Genomic DNA, 11,423 nt, shown 5'->3' with positions numbered 1-11,423 from the left:
AATAATCCTGGTGATGTTTTCACTGGTGTGTTTCACCTAAATTGTACGAATTGTTGTTTTCTTTACCCTAGAATTGGCCCTTTTATATTTAAATACTTTATATTTACATCGGGAGCGGGTCCACTCTACGGAGGCTGCCATGTTTTTTTACAGTAGCCCAGACTGAACAAACTAAACCTTTTGAAGGCTACCACAGGTTCTCTTTCATGTTAGGAAGGGGGGGTATAAAGCTGCAACATGCAACTTCTTAGTCCTGCTAATGACAGCATTCACTTGTACTGTTATTTGACCTTATCTGCTTCACTTCTTGCTTCCTCTTGTCCTCATCATCACCTCGTTTTCTCTTTCCATTTTCACTTCCAGCTGTGTGTGAGAGAGAGAGAGAGAGAGAGAGAGAGAGAGAGAGAGAGAGAGAGAGAGAGAGAGAGAGAGAGTAACTGAATGAATCTCGTGCTGCTGTGAATAAAGATTTTTACCAATTTAATAAAAATATCTGTGTATATATGTGCTGATCAGTGTTGATATTACAAACAAATAAACGAGAGGAGACAAAATACGTTCGATTCTTAGTGAAACTGCAGCAGAGATGACACACAACTGTAGCTCGTACAGGAATGACATGGGGCCCCTACAGGGAGGTTTCCTACTGACATGGCACTGCGAATACTCCGTTGGTTGTTTAAGAGAGAGAGGGGGGGTGTAGTCACTGAACGCATCATGAGACACTGCTGGGGAGTAAAGTTTGTCAGCCCTCGGGGGCCCCCCTCACGGTCTGGGGGCCCCCTTTCACGGTTGCATGCCTTGCTTGTTCATAAGCTGCGCCCCTGTCTCTCTCCTCGTCTCCCGACCACTCTCTCCACAGGGCAGGTAAGACCTTCAGCTCGGTTCACGGTCCGTCGTGTTGTTTCTGTGTTTATTATCGTCGTTAACGGAGCAGAGTTGAGTGTGAGGCGGCTGATCCGTCTACAGGGTGTGTCCCCCCCCCCTTCTAACTTCATGTCAAGTTAACTTAAACCGTCTGGAGACGCTGTCTGCTTCCTGATTCACGGGTTTGCTTTGTGTTTGTTTTATCATCTCAAATAAGCCATGGATCATCACGAGTTATTTCAGACAGATTAGTTTCGCATGAAGCTCAGTTGAGCCTTTTCTCTCTTTTCTTTTTTAACCTATGAGTCATACTTCTTTACTGTTGCTCAATTTCAGGATCTAGTTTGTGATCCCAACACTTCGAGTTGGAGAATCAAACCTGTAAACTTGAGTATAAATCACCAGAGAGTAACTAGTTTTACAGCTCTGAGCAACGGATAGGAAATGTGCACATCCAGTTGCTACAGGCTGTCACTTTGTTTGAAAAGATTCAGTTACAGGATCCACTTTATCTTCACACTCCATTCAGCCTGTGTGAAGTGTGTTTTTTTTAAATGATCCACCCTCTATTTACATAACAGACCACGAGGTGTGGCTGTGGACCCACACACACACAGTGACAGTTATTATTATTGTCACTTCGTTATTTGTCTTTTAAGTTTAAAGACTGATTTTTGCTCCCGAGTGAAGGCTGTGGTTGTAAACTCTTCCTTGTGAAAAGACAATAACAAAGATATGTAAATATGAGGTTGACCCATTAGGTGCTGTACCTCCTCACTGTGCTTGTTCAAGTTTTTTTCTGTCATGTGTAAGTTAACACAAGGTCAATGGTGTAATGGAGAGTGTTGGACAAGAGGACAGGTCAGCCGAGCAATAAGAGGAATGTTTCAGGCTTATATATTCAATTGTTAGAAATATATAATAAGAAAATGAGAAAAAAAACGTTTAAATATATAAAATAAGATACAATAGCTGAATATAGAACAAATCAGAAAATCAAATACAATTCTTTATACATAGTGACAAGTGTAAGTGTATGTGTATATGTATAAGCCTACACAGGGCAAACCTATTATATTAATTTATATTGGACTTTTGTTATTTTGCTATTGATGAAAATTATATTGTCATAACATTATGTTATTGCCCAGCCCTGTTGCTGTGTTTTAATATATGTCTCTACTGTCAAATTCCTGAATGGGATTCTTGTTTTTGTCTAATTCAAAATACAAGTTTCAGTTTTGCTTAAGTGTAAAATAAGGGAAGTTGTTTCCTTTAACCCACTAAACCAACCAGGTCTTCTCAATGTATTTTAAACTAAATGGCTTTTGACATCTGATCTGATCCCTGTGGGCAGCAGGGAAACCCACTGTCTCTCCTCTCAGCCGAGTAATTACAGGTGTGTCCACACAAACACGAGCTTAATGCGATTAGTCCCTGACGTGGTTGGACACAAAAGAGCCTGTGAGCGAAGACGTGGGACGGAAGTCCCTCTACTGAGATGATGATAGTCCATGCAATATTGATCAGGGGCTAATGAGGGTCACATTCACAATAGGGACTCTTTACTACTCTTAAACCTGATGCTGCAGTTCCCTCTGTGTTATTTTAACAGGCTCTTGAGCAGCTGACATATAACAACATTCTTTATTTGTTCCATTTTTTTTTAGCTTTCTGCACGTCCACTTTGGAAACCCGCTCTCCTTCTTCTACAATGGCCGCCGTAAGTCTGTTCCCATAACTGTTATCCCGTTGTTCCACAGTATCCCACAGCATCTGCATTTACTAGCTGCACCAGTAAAGATCCAGCACTGGACAATGGACTCCTTCATGTTCCCTTGCTTTGCTATTGAATTTTTATTATTACAGTCATATTGTAAGCTGCTGCTGCTGTACCCCCGATTTAAATATGAGTTCATTATGCTGTAAAATTCAAATCAATGTTATGTTTAAGTTTGCATTTCATTTAAATGTTACTCGTGGTACGAATGGGTTTAACCTATTTAATTGATGCAAAAAGTCTTAAAGCTAGAGATCTTTTTGGTCCTTGAAACGTAAACTAAAATGTGCAAACTGTAGTTGTGCAAATTGTTTTCCTTGTTTGTGTATGAATATGTTGCAAAACACAAAACATACTTCTTAAACTTTGTTCTGCTTTAAAAAAAATGTATGATGTAATATTAATGGGTGAACATATGCACTGTGTTGTATACTTACCTCACACTTTGATCCATATGATATTCAGCTTTTAAAACATAAAATGGTTATTTTGAATAATCTTGAATAATATATTTTCTGATATGGTCATTTTGGTTTAATAAGCTATTACATTCTTAAAAACACATCTCTTCCGTCTAATTGAAGAATCGCAAATCCATTTGCGTGCAAATCAATTTGTATTAAATGTGTCTCCTTCAATGTAAAGTTCAAAATGACATATCGGAGAATGTTCGGTGCAGTGAAGCTGATGTATAAGGAAGCGTCTAACCTCAACAGATGTATGTGAAAATAGCCTTTGAGTGTCAAACTCTGCTCATACTGGGCTTCCTTCATTCACCACAGTGACGCTGTGTGAAGTTCTCAGCTCTTTGTGTCTTTTATATTTGTCGTGGTGGTAGTGATGCTATTTTAAATGATTTATTACCAGATTGGAAACCGTGGAACAGTGACTGAGGCACCAGGTTTCGACCCAGAAGCCGATGCCCAGAGGCTCAGAGGAGCCATGAAGGGAACTGGTGAGTGATCTGGCCCGTCGCTCAGAAAGAAACCATCATGCATAAACACACGTCTTACTCTGCCCTCCGCCTCAGGAGGAAAATATAATTATTCTCTTTCTTTTTCAGTCTCTCTACTCATTTCCAGGAAAGTTTAGACTAAATGCAGAGTTGCTCAGTGTTGTCATGGCAACTTTATTTGTTGTGTAGTCCATCTTTTTTTGCGGAGTGTGTCCTCTCACGCTTTCCTTACCTTTTCTGATCTGGAGGTTACATTTAGCTAGACATTGCTGATCAGGAGACTTTAAGTTCTGATCCACTTATGATGCCTGAACCTGGACATCAGCTGTATCTGCTATGGATACCAGACTATACACTTCTTCATTATTGTTAATATTATCATTGGTCTTATGTGAGGCTGCAGTAAACTACACTATATTTGTTATTAAAAGAGAAAAAGTATTCTAAAGCAGTTTATTTGAACTCTAGTTGAAGCAGGTTACATGCAAACAGGAGAGCAAATTGCTATAGCAACTGCTTTAACCCTTTCATGAATAAATGATCACAACCTCAGTCAGGATATTTTAACATACCTTTTTTAATTAATTATTTAGGTGTGAAAGTATAATTCTATATTATGTGTAACTATAAAATAAACTCTATGTTTCATGTTATTAAACTATGTGTTCACATATTTAAAAATACTCTTCAGTGCAATGTAAACACGTTGAACCTTGCTCCTGACTCCTCGGCCTCTCCCCTCTTTCTATGCTCCTCACTCCCTCCCTCCTTAGCCTTGACTCCTCAGCCCATTCCTTCCTCCCTCTGTTGAACTATACATTTCCTCAATTAACATTTTCACTAGAAATAAAATAAAAAACATATAAAGACACAAGCTGTAACTCACATAACGAAACTAATCTATTTAGAATAATTTAAACAAATAATATGCACAAATTCATTATAAACTAGTAATTAGATTTCTATACATGAGTTCCAATGTAATGAGCAAATGGAGTCTACTTGAAATCGTTACAGAACTGTCTAATCACTAATTAAATCATTTATCTGAAACATTTCCCCATGGGCTTAAAATTGCATTATTACATATTCAACATCCATAAAAAATATCAGACTATGGAATCTGGATCTGGTCATGGATCAGTCAGTTCAGTTCCGAGACATGATAAGTGAATTACCTCAGTATCAGCACGCAACGACGATATTGGATCACATCAGTCCCAACCCTGGGTTCCTCCTAACCACATTCAGTGTGCATCAGTCACATTTTCTCTCTATCAGCACATTATGTGGTGTGGAATCTTGATCCTGTTTAGGTTTACAAGCATAATAATCTCCCCCTGACTCTAGTTTGAGCTCTATTGCAAACAGATGGTTTCTACGTCGATGCCAACAAACACTGTGTGTCACGATCATCTCCAGGGTTGCAGTGCTGCACAGAAAATTGAATGTGTTACTTACAATTTTAAGAAATGTACGATAAATAGCAAAAAGTTTTGAGCTTCAGTTTGGTGATGTTTCTCGCAGGGACTGACGAGGCGGCGGTCATCGACGTCCTCGCTCACCGTACGGTTGCCCAGAGGCAGCGCATCAAAGAGGCCTTCAAACAAGCAGTTGGGAAGGTGAGAGTTTTGAAAGCCCTACTCGGAGCCAGTGAACGAAATCTAATTGTGAATGAAACAGTTTTTCAAAAATCATAAACGACTGTGCATGAAGCAGAAAAAGAAAAGAAAAGAAGAAGAATCTGAAAAGCACACTCTTGGCAGCAGCAGTGCATTTATCATCCCTTAGCCCCTTATTCCATTATGCACTCTCTCATCACTTTAGAGAGAGTTGTACTGTGCTAACACGGCGCTGATAATGTGCAAGTTAACCATTAACCATAAAGCAGAAATGAGTATCACCTGTTTTGAAAGAGCAGGACAGAGATAGCCTTGTAATCTGTGGGAAAGGGAAATAATGGCTCTTTAAAAAAAAGACTGGAACCCACAGGGGCCATGAACCCATTAACTGTATCTTTGTTCTGTTATTTTATGGATCAATACGTTAACTGAGGGGGAAGTATGGCATGTGTATTATATTGATGTAATGAGTTAATGACCAGCTCGAGATGCAGTGTCTGCTAAGTGGTAAATACAGTTATCTGAAAGTTCCACATCCAGGGAGCTGCAGAGAGAAGGCAGAGGCAGCGAGTGGAATACCTCGCAGTCAGAAAGAGTGAGTCATGTTGCACGAGGTGACGCCCACATGTGGTCACACAGGCCGCTCTTGTGGAACAGCTTCTCTATTCAAAAAAACTGTGTCAGGAACCAAACCCCCCCCCCCAACCCACGAGCCGCTGCAATATCTGTAAGATGTGATATGTCCACAAAACCTGCTCATGTAGCTTTGAATGTCAAAGATAATCACATTTCATTCCAGATGATTTTATTGAGGCCCTAGAAAATGAGTGTGGGGCTGTTAACCCATCTGTTTCCTGCTCCACCTTGCAGGACCTGGCGGATGAACTGTCCTCCGAGCTGAGTGGGAACTTCCAGACTGTCGTTCTTGGTCTGCTAATGCTGGCCCCTGTCTACGACGCCTACGAGCTGAGAACTGCGATGAAGGTCAGGGTTTCATATCCACTTCTGCTGGCTTTAAAGGAGAAGTCTGGTAATATGTTTCTCATGGCCATGATCAAGAATTGTCTGTATAGCTTAAGCTTCATACAGCATATTACTTTGTGCCATAGGGCTCCATTGTTGTCCAACAATAACCCTAACTACTAAAAACACATCTGTTCGCCACATGTGAAATGTGCCCCTCTGTACTTAACTCTGCTAAAGATGTTATGTTTCCATTGGAGTTTGTTTGGTTATTAGTTAGCATGAAGACACAAAAACAACTTTACAGATTACCATGAAACTTTGGTGGAAGGACGGCCACAGAAAGGCTGGAGGAGATTGGAAAGTATTGAGAGCCTGATTTGAGAGGATAATATAGAATATAGAATATTACCAGCCTTCTCCTCCCAGCAAATATCTCTGTTCATTGATCAACCAGTTCTGTATATTCAGTGAAAAGCAAACCCACCACTGTCTCGTGCTTTAACCAGAGTTTACATTACTTCGTCACAGGGGGCTGGAACCGAGGAGGCTTGTCTCGTCGATATTCTCGCTTCAAGGACAAATCCTGAAATAAAAACCATCACTTCCTTCTTCAAGAAAGGTAACTGTGTCACGTCTGGGAATAGAAACCATGACATCAGGTCACGGTGTATATCGCAGAGTCGGCTGATGCCTATGGGCTGAGTACGACATCTGATATTGTGTACCAGTGAAAAAGCATTATTAGAAAACAGTGGATGGGATAAATTATTCATTAGTGTCACTGCTGTGCTCAGTGCGGCAGGTTATTGTTTTCTTATTTGTTCTTGTGTTGTTCTGACGTATTTAGAACTACCTTCTGGTATTGTTTGCATGTACATGTTTTTACTGACTATACCAATGTAAGTGGTGAATTTATTAATGTTATTGGAAACTCATTAGTTTGACTAATCTCAAGCTCCTGAATATGAGCATAATGTGTCTCCTTTAATGGGTTTATTATTATTCATGTCATATGTAGTGGCTGTCAGGTGCCTCACATTGCTCAAAACTCAACAGGTATTGCTTCACATGCTTTTTATTCTAATTTTGCTTTTTTTATTTTGTGACAGAATATGGAAAAGACCTGGAAGATGCTGTGTGTGGAGACACATCTGGAATGTTTCAGAGAGTCTTGGTCTCTTTACTCACAGTAAGCAAAACATCAGCATAAACTCCTCTCAGTTTGGGCCAATGTTTTAAAGGCACGTCATCACAGAAACATTTGATTTGGATTTGAATTCAACACAGAGATGTTTCCATCTTCTCGAGCATTATATGAGATCAGTTAGTTAATACAAAAATTATTGTGGGCCCATTAGATGAGTTGTAAAGTGTCAACAGGAACTTTGGGGGTGATAAGGTGTCTCAATCTCTGTTTGTCTAATGAAGAGGGAAGAACAGTCGCTCCTCCATCATTAAACCTGTTTATTGCTTATTTTATCTGAAGCTGCAGTGTTTTCTACGTTGCAGGCAGGACGGGATGAGGGGGATAAAGTGGACGAGGCCCAGGCTGCTAAAGACGCCAAGGTACAGGATCAGGGCTGTAGATAAACAGTGTGTGTTTAACTTGTGATCCTGTAGGATTTTTATTTTTTAAACGATTGTGACTGCAGGAAATCTTTGAGGCTGGTGAGGCTCGATGGGGCACGGACGAGGTGAAATTCCTCACTGTGCTTTGTGTGAGGAACCGAAACCATCTGATGCGAGGTATTCTTACTGTATATTGACAAATGTGTGCATGTGATTATACTTCCTTTATCTTCGAGGGGCTACTTCGAGAGGCTAAATCATGCAGGGGACTGTGGGGATGTTACTGACCCCTTGTGGGAGTTTTGGGAGCAAACACACTCTTTTTTTTATCAAAACATCCTTCATGTTCAAAATTAATACCATCAGAGTGTGAGAGTCAGATGGATTAAATCTTTAATTTGGTGACGTTAGATAATTAAACTCTGTGTTTCCTCCTTCAGTGTTCGAGGAGTATCAGAAGATTTCTGGAAGAGACATCGAGGACAGCATCAAGAGGGAGATGTCCGGCTGTCTGGAGGACGTCTTCCTGGCCATAGGTCTGTTTCTCCTTCCTCCTTCAAAGAATCAAGTCGAGTCAGATTTATTTAAATAGCACATAAAAAACACCCGGAGTTGAGCCAAAGTGCAGGTCAAGGAGAGGAATGACAAACGTATGGAGAAAAAGAAGATAAATAGAGCGCAAGAGAAAGCTGCAGTAAAAGACACACAAGATAAAAATAAATAAGACAAATAATTAACAGAAATGTGAGACAGAATCCGGCTGAATGAAAAGCTAAACTATCCAAAGTGCAGTGAGACTTAATGTGGGATGAGAGACTATTCCAGGACTTGGATGTCGCAACAGAGAAAGTTGAATTTCTAGATGAGAATGAGGAATTAAAAGGAATTGACAGGATATGATATAAATTTCCACTTTATACAGATTCAACCGTCAGTGTGAGTTCAAATGAGCAGAGACAAAGGAGAAACTAGAACCCAAAACTCGAGCACAGGATATAAGTTGAGAAAATAAGGAAATAACATAGTATAGAACTCGCTGCTGGTTTAACAAGGTGGTCTGTCGAAGATTTAGTGAAGGAACCAAAGGAAGAACACTGTGGTGGCTGGTACTGAAAAGGTCAAACATGAGAAACATTCACGTATGAAGATCTTGTACAGAGGCTCAAAAAAGGGGAAGACCTTTAAAATTGAATGTAATTATATACAAAAGTGCAGCAGACACTTATGCTATGAAGCTGCTATTTAGCTTTGACCTCCAGGAAGTGATGCAACTCTGTGGAGGCTTCAGGAAGTTGTGGTATATTATGAAGTGTATGTCCCTCTCCCAGTTCACGCAACGCAACTGAAGTTACTGTTGTTGGAAGTCATTGCATCTAATGTGCTGGGATTTGTTATTTCCTTGCAGTGAAATGCATGAGGAGCAGACCAGCGTTCTTTGCAGAGAAATTATACAAATCAATGAAGGTAAATATTTCAAGCAATGTGAAGCCATTAATATACAATAATCAATGTATGTATTAGAAAATACAACAGATCTATTTTCCTAAGATATGGTTTCTTTTTATTTTGTAAATTTGGTATAAATTCAGTAAAAATTCTATTACGTTCTTGTGTATTTATGTCAATGCAATGCAAGTAAATCTTTTTTTTTCTGAGATTATGCATTTCAAACTATGTTTTAATTAGAGTGATTCTTCCTTCTATCCAGCATCATTGAATTTACAGGCAGTTAGAGTAATGAATAAACAGAATTACTGTTCATTGAGCATAATAAAAGCAGACTGATGTTATCACGGTATAAAGATAGTTTCTCTCTCTTGTCAGGGGCTGGGCACCACAGACAGTGTCCTCATCAGAATTATGGTCGCCAGGGCTGAGATTGACATGTTGGACATTAAGGCTCAGTTCCTGAAGATGTACGGCAAGACTCTGCTCTCCTTCATCAAGGTGAGCGCCGGATACGAGGGGCGGGGACGGAGTGTAGTCAGCAAACGGGTTTGCAATACATCAGCTGTGTTTTAATGATAAATACAATTCTCTGAAAGTGTATGTGATGCTTTTATAGCAGCTTTGTGATGAGACTAAAGCTGCTTTCAGACGTGCACTGAACCCTGAGGTTCTCCAGAAGGGGCTGTGTGTGAGAACGCACATGTCCGAGTCAGCTGCTCTAGATATTCTCCGGAGTTTGACCCCAAGTTAAAACTCAGGAGAATCTCTGAGTGAGCTCATTTCAGAATACAGAAGGATATTGTGCGGATAATTCACAGTGAGGGAGTGGGGATGTTGATGACCTTTATAACACCTGACAGACGAAAAACATAAGAATTACAAATATCTCAGGACGCTAAACACATGGCAGACGGCAACGAAGATCGACGCTGGTGTCGCTGTGCTGTAAACAAAAGCATGTGATCTTCCGCAGCAGGGCCCCCCCCTCGTGGACGATTTCTGTTGTGAACGCGTCTGACTCGGCCAGTTTCCTGCTGCGCTCTTCATACGTGAAAGACAAATTCCAGAAAGTGTCCAGACCAAATTGTCCGGACTCTTTCCGGATTTCATGTCTGAAAACAGCTTGATTTATTGCTGCTTTAATTCCATTGGCACAAGCGGTATCTGTTAGAAACAACCCTGTTTAGTTTATGTTATCTGGTTTTTCACAAATCTAAGGTATCACGGAGTTCGTCATAATTTTTGCTCCAGGCGAGTTGCCGCGGTTATTCTCATCACCAGCCCTCTGAGGTCTCACAGCTCTTTTCTCTCCGTCTACAGGGAGACACATCCGGCGACTACCGCAAAATCCTGATGGAGCTGTGTGGAGGCGAGTAACAGAAACATCATCCCGCTCCGTCTTCCCTCTGCAGACGACTTCATGAGCTTTTTTTTATTTGATGACCAATGTTTTCTTATTACGCGGCCTTCACATTTCACCTATCGACCACAATGCCTTGCTTTGCTGATTGCAATACCAATTAAACCAAAGTTTTGTAACCTTTTACACCCGGCTGTGTTTTTCTTATTGATCTCATGTTAACGGTTAATTTACGGTTTGAGTTAGAGAGAGAGAGAGAGAGAAAGATATACGCGTTTGACATCTTTAAAAACATAAAAGATGAATGTTATTGGCTCCCTCTCTTGTTACAGGACCACATTTTAATCAGCGTCCGCTCTGTCGAGTCCATTTGCTTAATTGGTTGCAAACCCTCATTTGTTGAGTCAGCCCTGCATCATTTCACTCAATTACATTAACGGAACGCCAGCATTATTTTGGGGGAGGCAGTAAAGCGGGATGTAATCAAGTTAAGGGAGGATGTCCCATAGCTCATGCAAAACTCGCAGCTCCATCACAGAACAAGGGAATAACGTGCAGCGGCTCGTACTCAAGGTGACCACTTGGTGGAACCAGAATAGCTCCTGAGAACGTTTGGTTTGCAGCAGCAGTGAGCTCAGCAGCGCAGGAGCGGGATGTGTCGGTGAACAGCACAGAGCTCAATGTCGTGCTTTTCAATCATCTGCAAAACATGACTCATCTGCAGCTTGTGTTTCACTTCGTGTAGAAAGTTCGTCCGCCGTCCTTGGACACCATGAGACTGACTCCTGCAATCAACCTGGGTGTGACACAGACTATAATATAAAAAACAATTCAGGCTTTGCAGCAGAGCACACC

The 11,423-nt window shown here is 40.7% G+C and overlaps 1 protein-coding gene across 2 annotated transcripts; it reads left to right on the top strand.

Annotated features, from left to right (window-relative positions):
* The first annotated feature begins 697 nt into the window (after positions 1-697).
* On the top strand, positions 698-10,752 carry anxa4 (annexin A4). 2 transcript variants are annotated; one of them, XM_034601852.1, is made up of 13 exons: positions 698-970; positions 2,538-2,590; positions 3,515-3,602; positions 5,130-5,224; positions 6,095-6,208; positions 6,719-6,809; positions 7,300-7,379; positions 7,700-7,756; positions 7,843-7,936; positions 8,200-8,295; positions 9,165-9,223; positions 9,584-9,706; positions 10,529-10,752. In XM_034601852.1, exons 1-13 carry the CDS (start codon positions 718-720, stop codon positions 10,583-10,585), a joined length of 1,260 nt encoding a protein of 419 aa, XP_034457743.1. In that variant the 5' UTR covers positions 698-717; the 3' UTR covers positions 10,586-10,752. The 2 variants fall into 2 exon arrangements, with proteins under 2 accessions (XP_034457743.1, XP_034457744.1); XM_034601853.1 differs by having other exon boundaries at positions 755-867.
* The last annotated feature ends 671 nt before the right edge of the window (positions 10,753-11,423 follow it).

Source organism: Hippoglossus hippoglossus, chromosome 12 (assembly GCF_009819705.1).
Source record: "Hippoglossus hippoglossus isolate fHipHip1 chromosome 12, fHipHip1.pri, whole genome shotgun sequence".
Taxonomy (NCBI): Eukaryota; Metazoa; Chordata; class Actinopteri; order Pleuronectiformes; family Pleuronectidae; genus Hippoglossus; species Hippoglossus hippoglossus.
Note: the sequence above shows the minus strand (reverse complement) of the source record. Positions and strands in the feature narration are given on the sequence as shown.

What these genes read in the sequence shown, in the direction of transcription:
- anxa4 (XM_034601852.1), top strand. Translation starts at nt 718, where the DNA reads ATGAGACACTGCTGGGGAGTAAAGTTTGTCAGCCCTCGGGGGCCCCCC. An exon ending in CTTCTTCTACAATGGCCGCC is followed by an intron (nt 2,591 to 3,514) that starts GTAAGTCTGTTC and finishes ATTTATTACCAG; the next exon opens with ATTGGAAACCGTGGAACAGT. An exon ending in GGACGTCTTCCTGGCCATAG is followed by an intron (nt 8,296 to 9,164) that starts GTCTGTTTCTCC and finishes ATTTCCTTGCAG; the next exon opens with TGAAATGCATGAGGAGCAGA.